General features: G+C 46.0%; 1 protein-coding gene across 7 annotated transcripts in view; it reads right to left on the minus strand.

Moving 5' to 3' along the window:
* The window catches only part of PATJ (PATJ crumbs cell polarity complex component), a 446,647-nt gene that overhangs the window by 335,930 nt on the left and 82,756 nt on the right, over positions 1 to 27,961 (minus strand). For all 7 annotated transcript variants that reach the window (XM_063939224.1, XM_063939227.1, XM_063939228.1 and 4 more), the window contains exons 10-12: positions 16,306 to 16,394; positions 14,010 to 14,151; positions 12,618 to 12,782 (exon numbers count right to left, since the gene is read on the minus strand). In XM_063939224.1, coding sequence (XP_063795294.1) covers positions 12,618 to 12,782; positions 14,010 to 14,151; positions 16,306 to 16,394 — 396 coding nt within the window. The remainder of the gene's footprint in view (positions 1 to 12,617; positions 12,783 to 14,009; positions 14,152 to 16,305; positions 16,395 to 27,961) is intronic.

Below are 27,961 nucleotides of genomic sequence, written 5' to 3' on the forward strand. Positions count from 1 at the left end.
TGATAATACGGTGCTTTCTTAGGCTGTGAGGGAACCTGAGGTAAAAAAGTTGACTTCCCAGCTGTTGCCGTGGATACAAGGTCCGAGAGACCATCCCCAAACAATTCCTCACCCTTATAAGGCAAAACCTCCATGTGTTTTTTAGAATCAGCATCACCTGTCCACTGCCGAGTCCATAATACTCTCCTGGCAGAAATGGACATTGCATTAATTCTAGATGCCAGCAGGCTAATGTCCCTCTGTGCATCCTGCATATATAAGACGACATCTTTTATATGTTCTATGGTTAGCAAAATAGTATCCCTGTCGAGGGAATCAATGTTGTCTGACAGGGTATCAGACCATGCTGCTGCAGCACTACACATCCATGTTGAAGCAATAGCAGGTCTCAGTATAGTACCCGAGTGTGTATACACAGACTTCAGGATAGCTTCCTGCTTTCTATCTGCAGGCTCCTTTAGGGCGGCCGTATCCTGAGACGGCAGTGCCACCTTTTTTGATAAGCGTGTGAGCGCCTTGTCCACCCTGGGGGATATTTCCCAACGTAACCTGTCCGTTGGCGGGAAAGGGTACGCCATCAGTAACCTCTTAGAAATCACTAGTTTCTTATCGGGGGAACTCCACGCTTCTTCACACAATTCATTTAATTAATCAGATGGGGGAAAAGTCACTGGCTGCTTTTTCTCCCCAAACATAATACCCCTCTTGGTGGTAACCGGGTTAACGTCAGAAATGTGCAATACATTTTTCATTGCAGTAATCATGCATCGGATGGCTTTTGTAGACTGTACATTTGTCTCATCCTCATCTACACTGGAGTCAGACTCCGTGTCGACCTCTGTGTCTACCATCTGAGCTAGCGGGCGTTTATGAGCCTCTGATGGCCTCTGAGACGCCTGGGCAGGCGCGGGCTGAGATCCCGGCTGTCCCAAGGCTGCTGCGTCATCGTACCTTTTATGTAAGGAGTTGACACTGTCTGTTAAGACCTTCCACATATCCATCCAATCCGGTGTCGGCCCAGTCGGGGGCGACACCACACTTATCTGCCCCTGCTCCGCCTCCACGTAACCCTCCTCATCAAACATGTCGACACAGCCGTACCGACACACCGCACACACACAGGGAATGCTCTGACTGAGGACAGGACCCCACAAAGTCCTTTGGGGAGACAGAGAGAGAGTATGCCAGCACACTCCACAGCGCTATATAACACAGGGATTTACACTATAATGAGTGATTTTTCCCAATAGCTGCTTATTATCCTATTTGCGCCTAAATTTATGTGCCCCCCCTCTCTTTTTTACCCTTCTTGTACAGGATACTGCAGGGGAGAGCCTGGGGAGCATCCTTCCAGCGGAGCTGTGAAGAGAAAATGGCGCTGGTGTGCTGAGGAAGAAGGCCCCGCCCCCTCAGCGGCGGGCTTCTCCCGCGTTTTGTATAGCTTAATGGCGGGGTTTTTTACACATATACAGTTTTCCAGACTGTATTATGTGTATTTAGTGCCAAAAGGTATTCTTATTGCTGCCCAGGGCGCCCCCCCCCCCCCCCCCCAGCGTCCTGCACCCTACAGTGACCGGAGTGTGTGGTGTGCTGTGGGAGCAATGGCGCACAGCTGCAGTGCTGTGCGCTACCTTAATGAAGACCGGAGTCTTCTGCCGCCGATTTCATCTCCTTCTACTGTCTTCTGGCTCTGCAAGGGGGACAGCGGCGCGGCTCCGGGAACGGACGATCGAGGTCAGGCCCTGTGTTCGAACCCTCTGGAGCTAATGGTGTCCAGTAGCCTAAGAAGCACAAGCTAGCTGCACGCAGGTAGGTTTGCTTCTCTCCCCTCAGTCCCACGTAGCAGTGAGTCTGTTGCCAGCAGATCTCACTGAAAATAAAAAACCTAACAAATTCTTTCTAGCATGCTCAGGAGAGCCCACTAGGAGCACCCAGCTCTGGCCGGGCACAGATTCTAACTGAGGTCTGGAGGAGGGGCATAGAGGGAGGAGCCAGTGCACACCAGATAGTACCTAATCTTTCTTTTAGAGTGCCCAGTCTCCTGCGGAGCCCGTCTATATTCCCCATGGTCCTTACGGAGTTCCCAGCATCCACTAGGACGTCAGAGAAATATATGTAACAAAAAGCTGGAAATGAACCAATGGTCACAAAGTGAAAAGCAGGAGGGAACAGCTGTTGTAGGACTAGAACCTGTATGGGAGCTACAAGATACAAAACGCTTTAAGTTTCTCATAGCGACTTATCCTTTCTCGAGTAGTAGTAGTAGTAGTAGCAGTAGGATGGAACCAGGGGACTCGGGGTGACCCAAACAACGACAGACTGTCAATCACTGACAGTCTGATGCCATCCCTGCATCATTTTATCGCAGGACCCTTTTTGTGCATGCACAGAATGGGTCCAGAGTATGCCCAAAGGGGGTCATTCCGAGTTGATCGTAGCTGTGCTAAATTTAACACAGCTACGGTTATTCACACTGACATGCGGGGTGACGCCCAGCACAGGGCTAGTCCGCCCCGCATGTCAGTGCCGGCCCCCTCGCAGAAGTGCAAAGGCATCGCACAGCAGCGATGCCTTTGCACTTCAAGAGTAGCTCCCGACCAGCGCAGCTTTAGCATGCTGGCCGGGAGCTACTCGTCGCTCCCCTGCCCGCAGCGGCTGCGAGTGATGTCACGCAGCCACCGCTGCCCGCCCCCCATCGGTCCGGCCACGCCTGCGCTAGCCGGACCACTCCCCCTAAACATCCAGCCCCCTCACGCCCAGCGACCGCCTCAGAGGCGATCGCTAGGCAACGATGGCTGCAATACACCAGCGCACTGCAACGCCGGCGCATGCGCAGTTCCGACCCGATCACTGAGCTGCGACAAACTGCAGCGAGCGATCGGGTCGGAATGACCCCCAAAGTATCAAACACTGGTACTTTGTGCATCAGAATGAGGTCCACAGTCAATAGGGTTGCGCGAAACAGCACACTCTGCTAATGACACCATAACGCCTTAAGATTTTGCACTGCCAACACTGCTGCTCTATACTTATTACAGCAATTTCAATTGTGAAATTTCACATAAAAATAGGAAACGTTTAAGCACAATAGAAAAAAAGTAGCAAAGAAAATGATGTAGTCACCGCTGCGGTAAATACATAAGACTCACAATGTAATTGTATCATGGAATGACGGAGACATGGACTAGTCTTAATGTTCTTTCCCATTTTTGGGGACTTACTGCTACTTTACTGCTAATATTCTGTTATTGGTTTGCTAATTTTAGCTTTTTTATTTAAATAATTCACAAATTTTCTTGACTATTTAGTATAGACAAACTAGAATCATTTGAGAGAACTCGTAGACTACGAACGGCCAATAACATGGGGTGCCACTGTATCCATCTCCGTAGCGCAAGACAGAGGGTACTTTGGTGCAATCTCAGCAAAGCTTTGTAAGGACACATTTGCAACCCATGTGGATACGGAATACATAGGACACCACGGTGGTCGGGACGCCTGAGGTCACATGACCGAGTGCAGCATCCAGACACTGAAGATCCCATCATTGGAGGGGGTAAGTATTTCTAAAACCCCCCCCCCCCCTCCCCTACTCTAACCCTCGAGGGGCGGCTATGGCTAACCCTCCAGGGGTGTAGGGTATGGCTAACCCTTGGGGCGTGGCGGCTACGGCTAACCACCCTACCCCCCCCACTTCCTATTTCCTGGGTGTGGATCATTAGATCAACAGTGTCTAGGCCGACAATGTTTAGGTCGACCACTATAGGTCGACAGTCACTAGGTCGACATGGTCAGAAGGTTGACATGTTCTAGGTCGACAGGTCAAAAGGTCGACATGAGTTTTTTTATGGGGTTTTTTAATGTCATTTTCATCGTAGAGTGACTGGGAACCCCAATTAGTGCACCATGTCCCCTCGCATGGCTCGCTTCGCTCACTATGCTTCAGGCAAGGTGCCTCGGTCCGCTGACGCTTTGCTCGGCACAGATTACCGTTCCAATCGTAGTCCACGTGGATCGTTAAGTATGAAAAAGTTTTTAAAAAAGTTTTGTTTTGTTTTTTAAACTCATGTCGACCTTTTGACCTGTCAACCTAGAACATGTCGACCTTCTGACCCTGTCGACCTATAGTGGTCGACCTAAACATTGTCGAGAAACAGGAAATGTGCATCCAGGTGCCAATTAAGCCACCATTTTGTCTAGAGTATATAAAGCCCAAACCCAGACACCACAGTACACCTTTGAAAAAGCTGCAAGGTTGATGCAGCGAAACGCGTCAGCTATTCATCTTTTGGAACAGGACAACTTTGATTTGGACCCGAACCAGCCCTCATTGTTCACCAGCTATCCAGAGGAGTCCCAGAGAGGCACCATCCAATCTCCGCACTGCATGAGGTACTCACCATTTCATGGGACATTGCAATTAACCCTCTAGCGGCATATGGAACCTATAATGGACTCTCTAAATATCATCTAAAAGGGACTTTCCACATTGGATTCTAACTGGACATTTCTACTATTTAAGGGTAAAATTTGGAACGGATCCTACAGAATACAAAACACATGTCCTGAACCAACACCTGGGTAAAACCTCACCTTTATGCATTTGGCATACTATCTTGCACAGAATACTGTTTTTTTTAATGAGTTATTGTTTTTTAATAAATTGTTCTTAAAATTTACACACTTAGTGATTGATATTGGCCTTTCCTCTGGCAGCGCAGCCTTCTTTCTTTTTAGTATACCGCACAGGGAGTGACTTCCCTCTAAACATAGGCTGCTGCTTAGCCAAGCATCTCGCCTCACAGCGCCCGAATACCTTTGGGTAATACTTACCTTATTCTTGCATCGACCTAGACACTGTCGATCTTCAGACCAGATCCCCTATTTCCTAACCCTAACCACCACTAAGGCCTAATCCCGATGTGAATGGCCAAATATTCTCTGTACAGCGCTGCGGAATATGTGTGCGCTGTATAAATAACTGGTAATAATAATAATCCTAGCCCTGAACCCCAATACTCACCTTCTGGATGTTGGCTGTCAGGACCAGGTGCTGGTCTCCAAGTGGTGTCAGGATTCCGGCTCCGGTCTCCTGACCGCCGGAATGCTGCACGCATCCCGTTATACAACGCACAACGTATAAAACCTTATGAGGGGGAGGCACGACATCTCCGAACTATCAAACCCCAACAAATTTGCCCGATTGGACGAGGAATCGGAGGATGATAGTGAAGAAATGACGGTGCCGGAGGAGACTGCTCCCTCTAGGATCCAGAGGTGCGGTCCCTCTGGCGCGGTTGGGATAAAAGATAGAGAGGTACCTAGTCAGATGGTGGTGGTAGGGGATTCTATCATCAGGAAGGCAGATAGGGCAATCTGCTACCGGGACAGTGATCGCCGTACAGTCTGTTGTCTCCCGGGTGCTCGGGTACGGCACATCGTGGACCGGGTAGATAGATTGTTGGGAGGGGCTGGCAAAGACCCGGCGGTCTTGGTGCACGTTGGCACCAATGACAAAGTTAGCGGAAGGTGGGATGTCCTTAAGAAAGACTATAGGGACTTAGGAAAGAAACTGAAGGCAAGGACATCTAAGGTAATATTCTCGGAATTATTACCCATGCCACGCGCTAGTCCAGGGAGGCAGAGGGAGATTAGGGAGGTAAATGTGTGGCTTAGGGATTGGTGCAGGAAAGAGCGGTTTGTGTTCCTGGAACACCGGGCGGACTTCTCAGTCAGGCGCCATCTCTTTTGTCGTGACGGATTGCACCTGACTGAGGAGGGGGCAGCGGTGCTGGGGGAAGGATGGTTAGAAGGTTGGAGGAGATTTTAAACTAGGAGCCTGGGGGGAGGGGTTAGCTAGAAACTACGGGTCATGCAGTGAGAATAGTGGGGATGGCGGTAGTAAACGAAATGGGGGAGAAGTTGGGGGGAGGGTAAGAGCAGGCGGTAAGGTTACTAACATGGGTACTAAAAGGGATTTTACCAAAGCACTAACCAATGACGATTACAGGTCATCCTTGCTACATAAGGTGAAAGAGGTCCCTAACGCAAGGGAAAATACTTATCTTAGTTGTATGTATGTAAACGCCAGAAGCATTACTGGTAAAAAGGGTGAACTAGAAATACTTGCAGCAAGCAAACAGTATGATATTATAGGCATTACTGAAACTTGGTGGGATGAATCTCATGATTGGACAGTCAATCTAGAGGGCTATACACTGTTTAGGAGAGAGACAGACTAAATAAAAAGGGTGGAGGGGTGTGTCTTTACGTAAAGCCGTTTTTAAAACCTAATATATGGGAAGATATTCAGGAGGGGACTGTAGACACTGTCGAGACATTATGGGTAGAAATTGCATGCGGGGAAAAAGGAATAAAAAAGTTAGTATTGGGTGTATGCTATAGGCCGCCTGGTATCAACGCATCCGATGATGAATTGTTACTAAATCAAATTGAAAGAGCAGCAGGAGTAGGAGACATAGTAGTGATGGGAGATTTTAACTATCCAGAGATAAACTGGAAAAACGATTCATGTGATACTGCTAGGGGCAATATGTTTTTAAACACACTTAATGATAACTACTTAGTCCAACTAATTGAGGAACCAACTAGGTACAATGCAATCTTAGACCTGGTATTAACAAACAATGGGGATTTGGTATCAGGTATTATAGTAGGGGAACCCATAGGAAACAGCGACCACAATATGGTCACATTCAATATCAGTTTCTATAAACAGCCCTATACTGGCTCAACTAGGACTTTAAATTTTAGCAAAGCAAATTTTGAAAAGATGAGGGTATTTTTCAGGGATATTGAATGGGAAGGTTTGTTTTTAGGAAAAAAATACTACGGAGAAATGGGAGGTACTAAAATTCCTGCTAGCTAAAAATACACAAATTTATTCCTATGAGCAGCAAAAAAAAAGAATAAAAATCATAAACCGATGTGGCTTAACAAAAAGATTAAGGAACTTATGGGCAAGAAAAGGCGAGCATTTAAAAAATACAAATCTGACGGGGAAGCGGAGTCATTTCAGCACTATAAGGAATGTAACAAAATTTGCAAAAAGGAAATAAGAGCGGCTAAAGTAGAAACTGAAAAACTAGTAGCAAAGGAAAGCAAAGCGAATCCCCAAAAAATCTTTAAATACATTAATAGCAAGAGATTAAAGAAGGAGAGTATAGGCCCTTTAAAAGACAAGTTGGGAGTCTTAAGCAAAAATGATAATGACATAGCGGACACACTAAATGAGTTTTTTTCAACAGTATTCACTCGTGAGGACCCAATTCAGGGACTAACGCACAATCTCAATAATGAGAATATCACACTGATAGGTACTTATTTAAGCGAGGAAGTAGTCTGTGACCGATTAAAACATTTAAAGATTAATAAATCACCAGGGCCCGATGGTATTCATCCAAGGGTTCTAATGGAGCTTCACTCTGAACTGGCAAAACCGCTATCTTTGATCTTTAAGGATTCAGTTATATCAGGTATGGTTCCTAAAGACTGGCGTATAGCGGAAGTAGTGCCTATATTCAAAAAGGGAAGTAAACATAGGCGTGCGCAGGGGGGGTGCCTGGTGCGCACAGGCACCCCCTAATATCTGTCACCCCCTCACGCACACCTGCTGCTGCTGCAGTATCGGCTATCGCCGGGTGTGCTCATTTCTGCCCTCCCGCCCATTGCGCCCGCCACCCCCATCCACTCAGTCTGGCTGTCATTCATTTGTATGGTGCAGCATCACTGATGTAATCCTACTCCCAGTTCCTCTAACCTGTGGGATGTGCCGTGATGATGTCAAGCCGTGTGCATGCCCGCTCATGCTCCCACCCACGCTCTCTCTCTCCTCATCATTTGCCAACGCCACAGAATACAGCGTTCCTCTTGGAGGAGGACAAGTTCAAATTCAATATCAATATATATTTCGAGAGATTAGGATATAATGTATGGTAATAAAATATACAAATTTAACATATATTAAACAGATGATTATATATATATATATATATATATATATATATATATATATATGTGCATCAATTCTCTATATTATTTCGTTTGCATTGAGTGCCAATATGTGGTGGTAGACACGCCCATTAGGTGGTGTTAGACATGCCCAATAGGTGGTGCTAAACACGCCCTTCTAATCGTGCACCCCCTAATAAAATGTCCTGCGCACGCCTATGGAAGTAAAGCTGAACCAGGTAATTATAGACCAGTTAGTCTTACATCTATAGTGGGGAAAGTATTGGAAGGTATTCTAAGAGATAGTATTCAGAAGTTCCTTGAAACCAATAAGGTCATTAAAAAGGAATCAACATGGGTCTATGAAGGACAGATCCTGTCAAACCAACTTACTTGGCTTTTATGAAACAGTAAGCGCAAACCTAGATCAGGGTAAAGACGTGGATGTAATCTTTTTAGACTTTGCCAAAGCGTTCGATACTGTACCACACATGAGACTTATCTACAAGCTACAAGAATCAGGGCTAGGAAGCACAATATGCACTTGGGTCAAAAACTGGTTAGATAATAGGAAGCAGCGCGTTGTGGTTAATGGATCTTTTTCAACTTGGACTGAAGTGCTAAGTGGTGTGCCGCAAGGCTCAGTATTAGGACCGCTATTGTTCAATATTTTCATTAACGACCTAACAGAAGGTCTAGAAAGCATGGTGTCAATTTTTGCAGATGATACCAAATTGTGTAAGGCTATAAATACAGAGGAGGATGCCGAGTCTCTTCAGAACGACTTAGTTAAATTAGAAGCATGGGCAGCCAAATGGAGAATGCGCTTCAACACAGACAAGTGTAAGGTAATGCACTGTGGTAACAAGAACATAAATTACACCTACCTACTAAATGGGGTAAAATTAGGGGATTCTGTACTGGAAAAGGACTTGGGTGTCCTCATAGATAGCAAGCTAAGCAGTAGTACCCAAAGTAGGACTGCAGCAAAGAAGGCTAATAAGATATTAGCATGCATAAAACGGGGTATTGATGCTAGGGACGAGAGTATTATACTCCCGTTATATAAATCACTAGTGAGGCCACACCTTGAATACTGTGTACAATTCTGGGCACCGTACTACAAAAAGGATATCCTGGAGCTTGAAAAGGTACAGAGGAGGACGACCAAACTAATTAAGGGCATGGAGACGATGGAATACAAGGAAAGGCTTGAAAGACTAGGCATGTTTACATTGGAAAAGCAGAGACTAAGAGGGGATATGATCAACATCTACAAATATATAAGGGGACAATACACAGAGCTTGCGCGGGACCTGTTTTTGGTTAGATCAACACAGAGGACTCGTGGACACTCGCTCAGGTTAGAGGAAAGGAGATTCTGCACAATACGGCGTAAAGGCTTTTTCACGGTAAGGACAATACGTGTTTGGAATTCCCTGCCCGAGGGAGTTGTAATGGCGGAATCTGTCAACACCTTTAAGAATGGGTTAGATAAATTCCTAATGGATAAGGATATCCAGGGGTATGGTGCATAGTCATGCATTATAGTTACTATAAATAGGGATAAAATGTAACGGCTGACATCAACATCAGTCAGAAATTTTAGTCAAATCATCATGCATAGGAGACCACAAATAGGTTGAACTCGATGGACAATTGTCTTTTTTCAACCTCAGATACTATGTTACTATGTTATGGGACAATCCACAACAACCAGATGCAATTATTTTTCTATTTTTATTATTTTTCCACTTCATTTACTCATGTACACTAGTTTTCCCACTTTCTGGAAGTGACGAGTATTCTCAGCTGCGTAACCGCAGGTGTACGCGATATACAGATACCAGGATACATTTCCCCTTTATGTGCACAGCCACGTACCATCAACGGCATTTCAAGAAATGGAAACCTTTTCATATTTCTGTAATTGATACAATTGATGTGTCTGGAAATTGACTCTGGAAGGCTGAGAAAAAGAAGAGTACGGCGATGCAATTTAAGTGATCGTCTTCAAACAGCTGCGTTACCCCCTCCTCGGGGGGAATTCGCCACCTGACAAGTCGTCATTGTTATCACAGGAGCGTATCAATACAATGCAATCACAGACATTATTTATACATTTGGCAGCTATAAAGTCTTGTCTGGTTTAATTAGGAGAGGGCGTAACTGGACACCGGTTATAAGCACCAGTTCGGAACCAGTCTTCCGTGGAATCTTAACTACCCTGACATCTAGATCTTTTCAGCTTTCTAGCATGACAGTAATACGGTCTTAGTTGCATTAGTAAGACGATTTGACAAGGCTAGATGGCCCAGAGTGACTGGCTGTCCTGCGCCTGACCCCAGCCAGGAGTTTAGTGCAAAGTCTAATGTTCCTACTTAAGTAATATTTAGCTTGGGTAAGCGCTGGCACTCCTTTTCCATTTGCAAACGAGCGTTGTAAGAAAAGATTTCTCCTCGAGTCTCGATATCGTCACAAGAACTGGTGGGGGGGGGGCATCACAAGGATGCTCATTAGCAAGGACATAACCCATCTGTGCGAGTCCTCGTAACTAAATCAAAATCGGGCAGACACATTAACACACAGCGACATAGGCTGTCATGCAGAATATGCCATACGTAGATGCCAAGACCTGCGCACATCTTGTGGTGTATGTTTGTAGGGGACTTGGAATGCTTTAAAACAAATGAATATATAATGTCGGAACTTCACAAAATGTAAAATTCCCAAGTCTCTGCTTTTTCGGTAAACCGGATGAAAAAATGACAATCTGACCCAGGTAGGAGGACGCTGCTGCTGCTGTACATACACAAACCTTCCCCAAAAGAGCTCACGCTATCTCATGTCATAATGTTATAGTGCTGCCAGATACTGTCGAGCCGCTGAGCTTCCGGAGAACTGTATAAAACAGGTGGGTGCAAGGAGATTGGCTTAGTGTGTGCCCGCAGGCTGCAATCACGTAAAGCCAGTGCAGTGTGGAATAATTACTCGGTAAGTAGATTAGCTTCCAGTAAAAGGTAGGTGTACCTTCAGCGCTTGTCCATCATAAGTTTTATTTTCTGTGTAGCAATATGAGAATACTATGAAGAAAACCTGGTTCCGCACCATTCTATCCTCTCTTAAAAACATCTTAAGGCGCCTCTCCTCTTCCCCCTTATCTTTTTTTCTTTCTTCTAATTATTTTTATCTATTATAACTTGTCCCCTCTTCACTGTCACCAGACGCATCTTCAGGACATCAAGCTGGTCCTTAAGAGTGACAGATGCATCTCATGGTGTTCTCCGAGCTGGGCACAGGTGCCGCAGGGGCAGCAGCTGCAGTGTCCCCCTGGCGTTGTGCCCAGAGCAGCGGCACCGGTTGCATTGCTCTCACGGCCCTGCTCCTTTGTATTTGAGGTGTTCCAGTGCCCTCACTGCTGATGGTGCTTATTATACATTCTAATAGGTTAAGAGCTGGAAAATGTTTGTACAACACAGAGGTGTCTTCATTTCTCTGGCGCCATATAGAGCGAGGCGCTCCGCAGTAGGTGGCGATTTCCGTGCTTCACATAGTTGTTGAGGTTGAAAAAAGACAAAATGTCCATAGAGTTCATCCTATATTATAATTTTTTATGTTAATTAAATACGGTATCCCTGGATATTTTTTTCCGCTAGGAATTTATCTAATCCATTTTTAAAACTTATTGATTCAGTCCACCATTACTACCTTCTCTGGCAGAGAATTCCAAATCCTTACTGCTCTTACTGTGAAGAAGCCTTTTCTCCGTTGAGTATGGAATTTTTTTTCTTCTAACCTCAGGGGGTGTCCTCGTGTCCTATGTAGTGTTTTTTTGGTAAACAAATCATTTGATAAATCCTTGTATTGTCCCTTAATGTATTTATAAATATTCGTATTCATTCACATAACCCCATACCATGTCGTTCACAGTGCACCAGGCGCTCTCCATTACTACTTTTGCAACAAAGGAATTGTTTTAAACTTTAAGAATAATGATGCACGGCGCGTGGCATGGCGTGGTCGCTCACATCAGAAGTCTTGTCTATTGCAGCCAGATTAGCAGCACAGTCACAGACAGAAGTAGTAATATGCCAGCAGCAGTAGTTATATATCTTATCATTGTAATTCTGTCGCATTAACGATGCGACTTAAGGTGGGTACACACTAGGCCACGTGCTCTATGAGCGACATCGCCTAGTGTTTCCCCTCCCGGGATAGGGCGGGTGGCGGCAGTGCATACACACTCAGCGATATGACGACCATATCGCTCAGTGATGTCACGCCGCGGCCGGGCCATGTATGCAGCTCTTGGACGACAGTCCAAATTGAGCTGTATGCACAGCCGATAGAGAGGGTCGCGCATCGCTCGCCGGCATACACACTTGCCGAGAAAGTGAAAACCATCGCTTAGGAAGGGTGAAATTGAACAATGTCGTTCATTTTCTCGGCGAGTGTGTATGCACCTTAAGACACATATTGTGGGCAAAAGCTTCTGGCAGGATGCTTGGCGCGGCTATGTTGCAAAGTCCGTGGCACTCTAAGCGGGGCTACTTATCGTGATTTGAGCAAAGGTTTACATTGATACATTCATTGCAGACTCTTCCAACATAAAACAATAGCAAGCTTTTCCATTTATTTCAAGTTACCTGTCTGCCACTCATTTCTTTGGTTATCTACTTGCTCCCATTCATTTCTTTGGTTGTCCACCTGCTGCGGGTTCCCCGTGTTGACTGGAAGACCATCAGGCACATCACTTATTTCAGCCTTTGGTGGGACGTCGGGCAGCGGAGCCAGTGGCACAGCGGACAATGCTACACATACAAAAAGAGTCAACAAAATGTTCTATGAACAAGAAAGTAAACTTCCTCACCAACAGGAAAAGGTTAGTAAAGAACAAACCTAATATAAAACGCACCCACGGCAAAGCAGGCAGCACAGAAAATGCTTGCTCTTTGCAGACTATCAGGTAGAGCTAATTAGCTGAACACACAGCAAGAGTTCCCAGCACAGCACGCACCTCTCTATTCTGTCTGAAGCACGGCTGCCGGAAACCACAGGGATCGCACTGTTTAGAATCATGTTAAAAAAAAAAATCTAACGAGCAAAACTCTGGTGGATTGTGTGAGACACAACTAGACAGTGATGAGCTACACTCCACCCCCCCTCCAGCACAGTACTGAATCAGAGCAGTGGCTCTTTGTTGTATTTAAAAAACTAAATGAAAGGCTTGGGCCAATTACACACTATGACGGAAGTGACAGGTTCCAGCCACTGAGTGCTACTTTCTAAGTAAAAGCTTTCAGAAAGTAATAGCGCTTAAGGGGCCTGATTCAGGATGTTAAGCAAAGCAAAAAAAGCGCACAACTGGACAAAACTAAGCCGCACTGCAGGTGGGGCAGATATAACATGTGCAGAGAGAGTTAGATTTGGGTGGGGTGTGTTTAAACTGAAATCTAAATTGAAGTGTAAAAATAAAGCAGACAGTATTTACCCTGCACAGAAACAATACAACCCATCCAAATCTAACTCTCTCTGCACATGTTACATCTGCCCCAGCTGCAGTGCAACATGGTTTTGCCCAGTTGTGTGCTTTTCTGCTGTGCTTACAAACCTGAATCAGGCCCAATAAGTTATGTTCAGACGGTGCAAATTGCTGCAGGAAAGTGGACACTCTCCCTCACCACAAAACCCCCAAAAACAAATATATAATTGAAAATAAGTACATACATTCCAATTTTTAAAGGACACATACGCTCATTAGTGGCCTGCCTACTAATTCCTCTGCCTGAGAAGGCCCTATGGGTGCCCATGTCATCTGGCTGTCCCAGATAAGCAGTCTATCTGCTCCTACAGTATTACAAGAAGTACGGAATAGGTAGAACAGTGCAGGGCAGTGATCAAGTCTATGTAGTGTCCACATGGACAAGCCGGTGTAATTTTACCATGTTTCTGATGTGCTGGGTATTTTGATGCTCTACATACATATGGAGAACAACAGAGAGCTCAACTGCTTTAAGACCACAAGAAAACTAACCCACCTTGTTGCGGAGAACTATCCAGAGGTGTTGGGGTAGATGGCACTTGACCTCTGGATAGAGCGAGATGTACGGTTTGTCCGGTGTTACGTAAAGCCGTCACAACATCCTGATTGGACAACCCCTGGATGTCTGCTCCGTCAACCTAAAGAATTAAAATAAACACTTATTCTGGAAAATTTTATTGAACACAGACAGGAAGAGGAAAATGGTCATTTGGGTCTCGTTGATCATGCAACATTGGTAAACTCTACTTATCACGCTCTATTAAAGAAGACCAACCTGCAAAACACAGTACAGGGTAGCCTGTTGTGTATTGGCCAAATATTCAAGAGAATGCTTATACCCCTTCCTCAGCCACGTCACTTGTTGCAAGTGAATTGGGAGGTTGAATTTTCGTACACACAACAAAATAGCTACCTCGCTAGAAAACAGGTGACTTTGTCTTAGGCAGTATCATCATGAACTGTTCTACGCAAATATAAATCCTTCCTCTTACTTACTGTATGTAGCTTATAAATTATTGCACACACAACTTATTCGTTTGTCCTATTGCTTTTAGAGATTTACATTAATAGCCTATATAATACATGTAGCAATCCCAACACATTGATTTGTGTATCTTTGTTGATTTTTTTTTTCTACTTTTCTCAAGTAGCAATCCCAATACCTCTCTGGAAGGTAAACCAACATGGCTGTCATCTATACTGTGGCAGACTATATGGAGAATATTGCAATGCATCATCTTCCCTTGGTTTGTTTCTTTTATTAATTATAATAATAATTCATCAGATTTTTCCATTGTTGTTTGAGTCACATGGCACATGATGTAGTGAGCAGAGTGGCTTTGGAAAGGCCCTCTGAGCTTTGTTTTCACCATGACATTCTCCCCTCCTTGTCTGCCAAACAATGGGTTTTGTGTTCTACTCTGAGCAAATTACATCTTCTCCCATTGGGAGCCGTCACTCTATGACAGCCATGTTTGTTTACCTCCCAAAGAGGTATTTAGAAAGAAAATAGCTACTGTCACAGATGCATGCTAAAACAATACTTACATTACTATTTAAAAGAGCTCTGTTTTATACATTATGTCTTATGAATCATTATCTGTATAAACAATGGGGTTTGGGGTCATCGCTTATAGGTGGTCATTCCGAGTTGATCGCTCGCTAGCTGTTTTTAGCAGCCGTGCAAACGCTATGCCGCCTCCCACTGGGAGTGTATTTTAGCTTAGCAGAAGTGCGAACGAAAGGATCGCAGAGCGGCTACAAAGTTTTTTTGTGCAGTTTTAGAGTAGCTGAAAACCTACTCAGCGCTTGCGATCACTTCAGACTGTTAAGTTCCTGTTTTGACGTCACAAACACGCCCTGCGTTCGCCCAGTCACGCCTGCGTTTTTCCTGGCACGCCTGCGTTTTTCCGAACACTCCCTGAAAACAGTCAGTTGACACCCAGAAACGCCCACTTCATGTCAATCACTCTGCGGCCAGCAGTGCGACTGAAAAGCTTCGCTAGACCCGGTGTGAAACTACATTGTACGTTGTAATAGTACGTCGCACGTGCGCATTGCGCCGCATATGCAGAAGTGACGATTTTTTGCCTCATCGCTGCACAGCGAATGAATGCAGCTAGCGATCAACTCGGAATGACCACCATAGTATGTAAGATCACTTCAGCATTTATGCGCAGTGTAATCCTTTCTTTATAGGGCAGCATTGCTAATTCACTTTAGCTCTTTTATTTGTAATTTTCTTTTATAATAAGAAAGGGAGGTTTGCACCAGACTATAATAAGCAAAACGTACCTGTACTGCCTCCACAAGCCCAATACAACGTATCTGATATTGTAGGCGGAGACATGCCAATCACTGCTTATGTTATTTCTCGCCCTTTGACCCACAACCGCTTGCTAGCCTGTGTAATCCTATGAATGAACATATATCCTGTTTTCATTATGTGCAGTGTAATTTAAATAAGCCCTAATGGACCCAGGACATGTTTCTGCTAATTATGAAGAGGTTGGTTCTTCTGAGCATCCATCCTGCACACATTAAACACCCACCATCAATAAAACACAGAGAGGAGGGGGGGGGGGGGGGGGGGGATAGAGGGGCAGATATAACAACAAGTGATATTCTGATCATCACTCATTATGAATGATAAATGTTCTTCCAGCCAATCAGCTCCCAACTGTCGTGTTTGAAAACTGACAGTTAGGAGCCGATTGGCTGGAGCACCATTTATCATTTATAACGAGTGATAAGAATATCAGTCGTTGTTAAATCTGCCCCTAAGTACTTACAGCTACTATTCTGTCATGAACTTGAATACATCCACTTTGATCGGCGGCACTGCCTGGTATTATTCCCTTCACAAAGATACCGGAAGAACCTGGTGAAAATAGGATGGACATTCATTTCATGGAGGATATGTACAATCCTATCCTACAGAGAACAACAAGAGCATTGGGAATTCATTCTAGCAACTGCATTGGCTTGCAAAATTACATTAAATATTATCTTTTCCTCTCTAAGACTTAAAAAAGAAAAAGAAAAAAAACTCCATGCCAAAATTTACAAAAATAAAGCTATGGGATTATTTTGCATAGTTCAGGAAAAACTTACCCCTGCCTTCAGTCCCCACCATGACGCGTCATGGCTGTAATAACACAGGTGACAAAGCAGCCAACTGGTCAAATGACGAGAACAAAATTAATTTCCAGTTCAGTTTCACATCCCACATGTGAACACTGGAACATCCCAGAACAGAAGGGGCCAGGGGAAGCGACCGTGTCCCAGTAATGGGAGGATGGGACCACAACACATCTGCTAGAAGGACTGGGAAGGGGTGCTCCAACTTGTAGTGGTTGGATAGTTCGGAGTGATAGCCGCTGGCGGTCATGTGCAACAAACAAATCTTAGCCACCATCTCATTATAGAACCGCATGAACAACGCGGGCACGAGTGGCAGACATGTCCCGCGACGTAGGCACCACAATAGAACACACACATATAATGGAGTCAAATCATAAAGGGGTATATTCAATTGCTGTCAAAAGCTGCTGTCTGTCGGAAAGACAGCAGTTTTCGACTTTTTTTAGGTCGGAAGGGGTTCCGACCTACTCAATACAACCCAAAGTTATCCGACAAGTCGGGGAATTCGACTTGTCGGAAAGCACGTGGATCGGTAGAATAGCCGCCGATCCGCGTGTTTCTGTCGGAAACGGGGCACAAAACCAACAGGTTTTGGCCCCCTTTCCAACCATCTCAATCTGACTTTAAAAAAATAAGAATTTACTTACCGATAATTCTATTTCTCGTAGTCCGTAGTGGATGCTGGGGACTCCGTAAGGACCATGGGGATTAGCGGCTCCGCAGGAGACTGGGCACAAAAGTAAAGCTTTAGAACTACCTGGTGTGCACTGGCTCCACCCCCTATGACCCTCCTCCAAGCCTCAGTTAGGATACTGTGCCCGGACGAGCGTACACAATAAGGAAGGATTTTGAATCCCGGGTAAGACTCATACCAGCCACACCAATCACACCATATAACTTGTGATCTAAACCCAGTTAACAGCATGATAACAGAGGAGCCTCTAGAAAAGATGGCTCACTACAGCAATAACCCGATTTTTTGGTAACAATAACTATGTACCAGTATTGCAGACAATCCGCACTTGGGATGGGCGCCCAGCATCCACTACGGACTACGAGAAATAGAATTATCGGTAAGTAAATTCTTATTTTCTCTAACGTCCTAAGTGGATGCTGGGGACTCCGTAAGGACCATGGGGATTATACCAAAGCTCCCAAACGGGCGGGAGAGTGCGGATGACTCTGCAGCACCAAATGAGAGAACTCCAGGTCCTCCTCAGCCAGGGTATCAAATTTGTAGAATTTTACAAACGTATTTGCTCCTGACCAAGTAGCTGCTCGGCAAAGTTGTAAAGCCGAGACCCCTCGGGCAGCCGCCCAAGATGAGCCCACCTTCCTTGTGGAATGGGCTTTTACAGATTTTGGCTGTGGCAGGCCTGCCACAGAATGTGCAAGCTGAATTGTACTACAAATCCAACGAGCAATAGTCTGCTTAGAAGCAGGAGCACCCAGCTTGTTGGGTGCATACAGAATAAACAACGAGTCAGATTTTCTGACTCCAGCCGTCCTGGAAACCTATATTTCCAGGGCTCTGACAACGTCTAGCAACTTGGAGTCCTCCAAGTCCCTAGTAGCCGCAGGCACCACAATAGGTTGATTCAGGTGAAACGCTGAAAACCACCTTAGGGAGAAACTGAGGACAAGTCCTCAATTCCCCCTGTCTGAATGGAAAATCAGATGAGGGCTTTTACAGGATAAAGCCGCCAATTCTGACACGCACCTGGCCCAGGCCAGGGCCAACCGCATGACCACTTTCCATGTGAGATATTTTAACTCCACATTTTTAAGTGGTTCAAACCAATGTGACTTTTGGAACCCAAAAACTACATTTAGATCCCAAGGTGCCACTGGAGGCACAAAAGGAGGCTGTATATACAGTACCCCTTTCACAAACGTCTGAACTTCAGGGACTGAAGCTAGTTCTTTTTGGAAGAAAATTTACAGGGCCGAAATTTGAACCTTAATGGACCCCAATTTCAGGCCCATAGACACTCCTGTTTGCAGGAAATGTAGGAATCGACCTGGTTGAAAATTCCTCCGTCGGGGCCTTACTGTCCTCGCACCACGCAACATATTTTCGCCAAATGCGGTGATAATGTTTTGCGGTTATATCTTTCCTGGCTTTGATCAGGATAGGGATGACTTCATCCGGAATGCCTTTTTCCTTCAGGATCCGGCGTTCAACCGCCCTGCCGTTAAACGCAGCCGCGGTAAGTCTTGGAACAGACAGGGTCCTTGCTGGAGCAGGTCCCTTCTTAGAGGTAGAGGCCACGGATCCTCCGTGAGCATCTCTTGAAGTTCCGGTTACCAAGTCCTTCTTGGCCAATCCGGAGCCACGAATATAGTGCTTACTCCTCTCCATCTTATAATTCTCAGTACCTTGGTTATGAGAGGCAGAGGAGGGAACACATACACTGACTGGTACACCCACTGTGTTACCAGAGCGTCTACAGCTATTGCCTGAGGGTCCCTTGACCTGGCGCAATACTTGTCGAGTTTTATAAACATGTGGAAGACTTCTGGGTGAAGTCCCCACTCTCCCGGGTGGAGGTCGTGTCTGCTGAGGAAGTCTGCTTCCCAGTTGTCCACTCCCGGAATGAATACTGTTGACAGTGCTATCACATGATTTTCCGCCCAGCGAAGAATCCTTGCAGCTTCTGCCATTGCCCTTCTGCTTCTTGTGTCACCCTGTCTGTTTACGTGGGTGACTGCCGTGATGTTGTCCGAATGGATCAACTCCGGGTGACCTTGAAGCAGAGGTCTTGCTGAGCTTAGAGCATTGTAAATGGCCCTTAGCTTCAGGATATTTATGTGAAGTGATGTCTCCAGGCTTGACCATAAGCTCTGGAAATTCCTTCCCTGTGTGACTGCTCCCCAGCCTCGCAGGCTGGCATCCGTGGTCACCAGGACCCAGTCCTGAATGTGCGGCCCTCTAGAAGATGAGCACTCTGCAACCACCACAGGAGAGACACCCTTGTGCTTGGTGACAGGGTTATCCGCTGATGCATCTGAAGATGCGACCCAGACCATTTGTCCAGCAGGTCCCACTGGAAAGTTCTTGCGTGGAATCTGCCGCATGGGATTGCTTCATAGGAAGCCACCATTTTTCCCAGAACCATTTCATTGATGTACTGAGACTTGGCTCGGTTATAGGAGGTTCCCGACTAGCTCGGATAACTCCCTGACTTTCTCCTCCGGGAGAAACACCTTTTTCTGAACTGTGTCCAGGATCATCCCTAAGAACAGAAGACGAGTCGTCGGAATCAGCTGCGATTTTGGAATATTGAGAATCCAATCGTGCTGCCGCAACACTACCTGAGATAGTGCTACACCGACCTCCAACTGTTCCCTGGATCTTACCCTTATCAGGGAATCGTCCAAGTAAGGGATAACTAAAATTCCCTTCCTTCGAAGGAGTATCATCATTTCGGCCATTACCTTGGTAAAGACCCGGGGTGCCGTGGACCATCCATACGGCAGCGTCTGAACTGATAGTGACAGTTCTGTACCATAAACCTGAGGTACCCTTGGTGAGAAGGGTAAATTGGGACATGAAGGTAAGCATCCTTGATGTCCCGAGACATCATGTAGTCCCCTTCTTCCAGGTTCGCAATCACTGCTCTGAGTGACTCAATCTTGAATTTGAACCTCTGTATGTAAGTGTTCAAAGATTTTAGATTTAGAATCGGTCTCACCGAGCCGTCCGGCTTCGGTACCACAACAGTGTGGAATAATACCCCGTTCCCTGTTGCAGGAGGGGTACCTTGATTATCACCTGCTGGGAATACAGCTTGTGAATGGCTTCCAAAACTGTCTCCCTGTCAGAAGGAGACATCGGTAAAGCCGACTTTAGGAAACGGCGAGGGGGAGACGTCTCGAATTCCAATTTGTACCCCTGAGATATCACCTGAAGGATCCAGGGGTCTACTTGCGAGTGAGCCCACTGCGCGCTGAAATTCATTGAGACGGGCCCCCACCGTGCCTGATTCTGCTTGTAAAGCCCCAGCGTCATACTGAGGGCTTGGCAGAGGCGGGAGAGGGTTTCTGTTCCCGGGAACTGGCTGATTTCTGCAGCCTTTTTCCTCTCCCTCTGTTACGGGGCAGAAATGAGGAACCTTTCGCCCGCTTGCCCACGAAAAGACTGCGCCTGATAATACGGCGTCTTCTCATGTTGAGAGGCGACCTGGGGTACAAACGTGGATTTCCCAGCTGTTGCCGTGGCCACCAGGTCTGAAAGACCGACCCCAAATAACTCCTCCCCTCAATAAGGCAATACTTCCAAATGCCGTTTGGAATCCGCATCACCTGACCACTGTCGTGTCCATAACCCTCTACTGGTAGAAATGGACAACGCACTTAGACTTGATGCCAGTCGGCAAATATTCCGCTGTGCATCACGCATATATAGAAATGCATCTTTCAAATGCTCTATAGGCAATAATATACTGTCCCTATCTAGGGTATCAATATTTTCAGTCAGGGAATCCGACCACGCCAATCCAGCACTGCACATCCAGGCTGAGGCGATTGCTGGTCGCAGTATAACACCAGTATGTGTGTAAATACATTTTAGGATACCCTCCTGCTATCTATCAGCAGGATCCTTAAGGGCGGCCATCTCAGGAGAGGGTAGAGCCCTTGTTCTTACAAGCGTGTGAGCGCTTTATCCACCCTGGGGGGTGTTTCCCAACGCACCCTAACCTCTGGCGGGAAAGGATATAATGCCAATAACATTTTAGAAATTATCAGTTGTTATCGGGGGAAACCCACGCATCATCACACACCTCATTTAATTTCTCAGATTCAGGAAAACTACAGGTAGTTTTTCCTCACCGAACATAATACCCCTTTTTGGTGGTACTCGTATTATCAGAAATGTGTAAAACATTTTTCATTGCCTCAATCATGTAACGTGTGGCCCTACTGGAAGTCACATTTGTCTCTTCACCGTCGACACTGGAGTCAGTATCCGTGTCGGCATCTATATCTGCCATCTGAGGTAACGGGCGCTTTAGAGCCCCTGACGGCCTATGAGACGTCTGGACAGGCACAAGCTGAGTAGCCGGCTGTCTCATGTCAACCACTGTCTTTTATACAGAGCTGACACTGTCACGTAATTCCTTCCAACAGTTCATCCACTCAGGTGTCGACCCCCTAGGGGGTGACATCACTATTACAGGCAATCTGCTCCGTCTCCACATCATTTTTCTCCTCATACATGTCGACACAAACGTACCGACACACAGCACACACACAGGGAATGCTCTGATAGAGGACAGGACCCCACTAGCCCTTTGGGGAGACAGAGGGAGAGTTTGCCAGCACACACCAGAGCGCTATATATATATATACAGGGATAACCTTATATAAGTGTTTTTCCCCTTATAGCTGCTGTATTGTTAATACTGCGCCTAATTAGTGCCCCCCTCTCTTTTTTAACCCTTTCTGTAGTGTAGTGACTGCAGGGGAGAGCCAGGGGAGCTTCCCTCCAACTGAGCTGTGAGGGAAAATGGCGCCAGTGTGCTGAGGAGATAGGCTCCGCCCCTTTTTCGCGGACTTTTCTCCTGCTTTTTTATGGATTCTGGCAGGGGTTAAAATTCATCCATATAGCCCTGGGGGCTATATGTGATGTATTTTTGCCAGCCAAGGTGTTTTTATTGCTGCTCAGGGCGCCCCCCCCAGCGCCCTGCACCCTCAGTGACCGAAGTGTGAAGTGTGCTGAGGAGCAATGGCGCACAGCTGCAGTGCTGTGCGCTACCTTGGTGAAGACAGGACGTCTTCTGTCTTCTGGCTCTGTAAGGGGGCCGGCGGCGCGGCTCTGGGACCCATCCATGGCTGGGCCTGTGATCGTCCCTCTGGAGCTAATGTCCAGTAGCCTAAGAAGCCCAATCCACTCTGCACGCAGGTGAGTTCGCTTCTTCTCCCCTTAGTCCCTCGATGCAGTGAGCCTGTTGCCAGCAGGTCTCACTGAAAATAAAAAACCTAAAACTAAACTTTTCACTAAGCAGCTCAGGAGAGCCACCTAGTGTGCACCCTTCTCGTTCGGGCACAAAAATCTAACTGAGGCTTGGAGGAGGGTCATAGGGGGAGGAGCCAGTGCACACCAGGTAGTTCTAAAGCTTTACTTTTGTGCCCAGTCTCCTGCGGAGCCGCTAATCCCCATGGTCCTTACGGAGTCCCCAGCATCCACTTAGGACGTTAGAGAAAAAGTCGGATTGAGATGAGGGAGCTGAGAGGAGGAGACGGGGAGAGCAGCGGCTACAGCAGCGTAGCAGGAGGATGGGGCACCACCTCCGCTCACGGCAGCGTCCACCCGGCCCCAGAAAGCGAGGTTCCGCTTGCTGGAGCCGGGTGGACGCTGCCGTGAGGTATGGCGCTGGTGCCACATCCTCCTGCTACGCTGCTGTAGCCGCTGCTCTTCCCCGTCTCCCTGCAGCTCTCCTTCGTCTCCCCGCGGCTCTCCTTCGTCTCCCCGCGTCTCTCCCCGGCTCTCCTTCGTCTCCCCGCGTCTCTCCCCGTCTCCTCCTCTCAGGTCCCTCATCTCAATCCGACTTTTTTTGGCTGTTCATTGAATAGCCCTTGTCGGATCCATTCCGACAAATCGATCCAACTTTAATTGAATATACCCCTTAGACAGTTCTGACCCATTATTCAAGAGAACACAGACAATCAATTCACTAGAAACCAGTGAAGCATATCACTACCAGTAATCACTAGACACTTGTACCAAATGTCTGGCTGCATTCTCGTGAAGTAGTTCAGCACCCAAAATGGTTCAATTTCAGTTCTACAGTTTTGCTGAGGTGCGCTCCCTGGGTCACTACGAGTAATGTTCTTTATTCAAAAAGGAGAGTTTACATCTACAGGTGATTTTTCAGCAGTACTTCCTCGTTCCAATTTTAAACTATGTCCCCAAAGAAAAAAAGAGAGAATTGTATATAGTGAAGTACCGTAGGGCTCAAATGGGTTCACAAAAATTTTGATCATATATATGGTATGGTGTAGAGCAGAAAAACTTGAATCCACCTTAATATGGCAGACCTACGTACCAGAATTAGTGGGGTGTCAATAGTGCCCACCCAAATACGCTTGTAATATCACTCCCTTTATTCCTGCAGACTTCAATAGCAATTCTTTTCTCCCAATCCTTCACCTCTCCGTTCAGATATAGTGTGTCCGGAAATAGGAGGAAATAGCAATATATAGTGAAGTACTGCTTGTTGTAAAGTGCAAAATTGATTTAATTTTAAAGTGCAACATAAAACAATGCGCGTCTTAATCACAAAGTGCAAATTCACAAAGATAAAAAACTGTAATCCACCACAGATTAGTGGATTTACTGGCTTCTGCAGGTACCTCCAATCAGGTGACTGATTGGAGGTACCTGCAGAAGCCAGAGGGAACACACCGATTGTTGCTACATACCCCGGGGAGCAATATTGCAAGCGTTTTTGGGTGGGCCACTGTGACACCCTACAAACTCTGATACGTGGGTCCACTAATCTGTGGTGGATTACAGTTTTTTATCTTTGTGAATTTGCACTTTGTGATTAAGACGCCCATTGTTTTATGTTGCACTTTAAAAATAAATCAATTTTGCACTTTACAACAAGCAGTACTTCACTATATATTGCTATTTCCTCCTATTTCCGGACACACTTTATCTGAACGGAGAGGTGAAGGATTGGGAGAAAAGAATTGCTATTGAAGTCTGCAGGAATAAAGGGAGTGATATTACAAGCGTATTTGGGTGGGCACTATTGACACTCCACTAATTCTGGTACGTAGGTCTGCCATATTAAGGTGGATTCAAGTTTTTCTGCTCTACACCATACCATATATATGATCAAAATTTTTGTGAACCCATTTGAGCCCTACGGTACTTCACTATATACAATTCTCTCTTTTTTTCTTTGGGGACATCGTTTAAAATTGGAACGAGGAAGTACTGCTGAAAAATCACCTGTAGATGTAAACTCCTTTTTGAATAAAGAACATTACCCGTAGTGACCCAGGGAGCGCACCTCAGCAAAACTGTAGAACTGAAATTTAACCTTTTTGGGAAATTGGTGACCATCCCGGCTGGTGGATTGCAGCACCTTTGAATTGAAGCGCCATCTGTACACTTTTCTGTTTACAGCACCCAAAATGGCTGTTGTGCACGCAGGTGAAATGCTCAATGCCAGATTGTCAAACCATCTTGTTATCAATTGTTAAAAAGAATGACATTTTTATTGGGAAAGTATGTATGCGTTGAACATGAATACAACACAAACGAGCTCTCGTTACGTTTGGATGAAGGTGTAGCCTGGGAACCACTTAGGAAAGACAGTTGCGACCACTCATGCAATTGCAGCAAGAATGACACACAGACGCGTATGACATACAGGCATGTCATAGAAGGAAGGACGAAGAGCCGTAAGTTGTAGGGAAGAATTGTCGCATGGATCATGCAACATCAACAGAACTCACACTCCCATACCTGCCCGACTCAGTGCTCCCTGGTGCATCGACATTAAGGGAAGGGGGGGGATAAAGGAAGAAGAGATGGGCGAACAACACGTTTATTAGTGGAACTGTAATATTATATATTTTAGAATGCAAAATATCATAAGTACAAATAGGAAAGATAAAAAGAATATTTGTGGTTTCAGATACTTTCAGAAATGATACAATCTTCCTGTACTCTCCACAGCTTTATCACGGACACGGATGTGTAAGGAAGCGCGGCTAAATGCCCAGCACTAACAGAACAGAACCTACTCCAATAAACAATGAGATTTTACCTGCTCCTGATGCATACTTGCCTACCTGACCCTCTCCATGAGGGAGAAAATGCTCTGTTCCTGGACTTTCCATGGGTCAGGTAGGCAAGTATGGCCTGATGGTTTTCCTTCAGTATTTTAAGAAACTTAGGATTGTCTTCCAACGAAATAAATGGTCCACAGCAATGTTATATTGGAAGGAGTCCACACTGATCCTGCCAACACTTAAGCAAATAAAAGGCCTGGTTCAGAGATGGTTTGTGTACACCTCCGAGGGTGGGGCGGCTGCATATGCGCAGAACGGGTCCTGTGTGATTGCACGCAGTGCATACTAAGCCGCAGAATTATTGAAGGGGCAGGAAGGTGGGCGGAGCTGGCTAGCGCTCCTGAAAATTAAAAGTGTGCATGTTGCCCCCATTGTCTGTGAACGTCAAGGCCCCAGAGACAACCCCTCCCTATCCCGCTAAGAATTATCAGAAGAGCTAGGTACTGATAATCACATGGAACACATGACATGTTTAAAAACTCCTCTAGGTCTCTCTGTAAAGTCTATGATACTTGGGATGCTAATTTTATTGTTTATCTATCCTTTTAATTCTCAAATTACAAACAATTGTTTCATTGCAGAACGGCTCCTTAAAATGTCACACAATTTAACTCCCGAGTCTAGATTTTTATTCCATGACACTTAATTTCCTATACTTCCCGTACCTCATAGGGAGGGATTAATGATCGCCCTTCCAAGTTCAATCATATACTCCTTTCAGATATAAGCAAAAACCTGGTAATTTGCTGGGGAACGGCGAGTCGAGCCGGGTCCTACTTATGTCTGAAAGGGTCAGACCTGGATTGACATTATCAAGCTCTGCGACCCTACAATTGACCAGGGTTATTCCCGGAACACGCAACCCTGCTCAGTGACCTGGCTTATGTGTGAATGGTATAACCCGGGTCACATCATATAGAAGCATCCACTGCTAGACGGAAACCTTAGGTCCGGTGTGAAGGACGACCACCTGGAAATAACCCAGGTCCATCAGCCAGCTTCAACCTGTGTTCTGTGTTCAGGGTCTGTGCCGGGATAAAGCCGAGTTTTATATCCAAGAGGTATGAAATGCACTGTGAGGGTCATTCTGAGTTGATCGCTCGCTAGCAACTTTTTACAGCGCTGCGATCAGGTCAAAACTCGGCAAAACTGCGCATGCGTATGCACCGCAATGCGCAGGCGTGTCCTACGGGTACAAAGAAGATCGGTGCTGGGCGATGGATTTAACGAATAACACATTCGCACAGTCGATCGCAAGGTGATTGACAGGAAGAGGGCGTTTTCTGGGAGTGTTTGGGAAAACGCAGGCGTGTCCAAGCGTTTGCAGGGCGGGTGTCCGACGTCATTTCCGGGACCAAAAAGGCTGGAGTGATCGCAGCGGCTGAGTAAGTCCAGAGTTACTCAGAAACTGCACAAACTGTTTTGGTACTGCTCGGCTGCAAAGGCGTTCACACACTTGCACAGCGAAAATACACTCCCACATTAGGCTGTGACTTTCTGGTCGCAGAGCTACAAAAAGTTGCTAGCGAGCGATCAACTCGGAATGACCCCCTGTGTGTGGTGAACAGCAGTTCAAATGTACGCAGCTCTGACAGAGGGCCGACAGACTGAATGCATAAGTGTATACCCAAATGCTGACTACGCATTCTGATGTAACAGCATTGATCATCAAGCTATTGGCCAATTACTGCAGCAAGGAAGGCTCACAAATGAACCCAATGCCCAACAGGAGCCCGATCAGAGGGCTATGAGATTATTGTCAGGCGTACTGATAAGTGCAGTCAGAAGATACGGTATATTACATATATTTTCTCATTTTCCTGTGCGGTTCTCCTTATTTGTTGCCTTTTTTTCCCTATAAACCTGAGTTGCCAGGCAATCATAGCATTGATAAGCCACTCAGGGATTCCTGGAAAGTTACATTGTTAAATCTCCTGGCAGGTACTGTTTGGCGTTACATCTGTCTAACTGTCGGCAACTCTGAGGGTACTGAGGCATTCTGAGGAGAGGAGTACTGTAGACTTCTAAAACATGAGTTGACATGTAACCAAACAGCCTTCATTAAATTGGCCCACAAGACACAAAGTATGCCCCTCCAAAATATACAGTATGGCTCCGCAGAGAAATATATCCTTCAGACATCAGATGACTGGGGGTGTGTGTATATATGATGTGTGTGTGTGGGGGGGGGGGGGGGGGGGGATGGGGGATGGCGGGGTTAGAGGCCCTGAATTCGGCTACCTGCACATTAAGCCCTGCCCTTTTTGTACATTTACCCAATTCACAAAAGAAAAAGAATATTGCAACACTGAAAGAAACCTATGCTCTCCCGATACCTACACAAAGTAGAGGCAGCCATTTTGTGAACACAGTTAATCCGTTCACTAGAAGCCAGTGATCTCAGTAGCCAGTGACTAGAAGCCAGTGACCTCATTGAGGCAACAGGATCTTTTAATAAACCAAAATGTCATCACTAGCTCCTGATGAATTGTC

Source organism: Pseudophryne corroboree, chromosome 9, assembly GCF_028390025.1.
Source record: "Pseudophryne corroboree isolate aPseCor3 chromosome 9, aPseCor3.hap2, whole genome shotgun sequence".
Lineage (NCBI taxonomy): Eukaryota > Metazoa > Chordata > Amphibia > Anura > Myobatrachidae > Pseudophryne > Pseudophryne corroboree.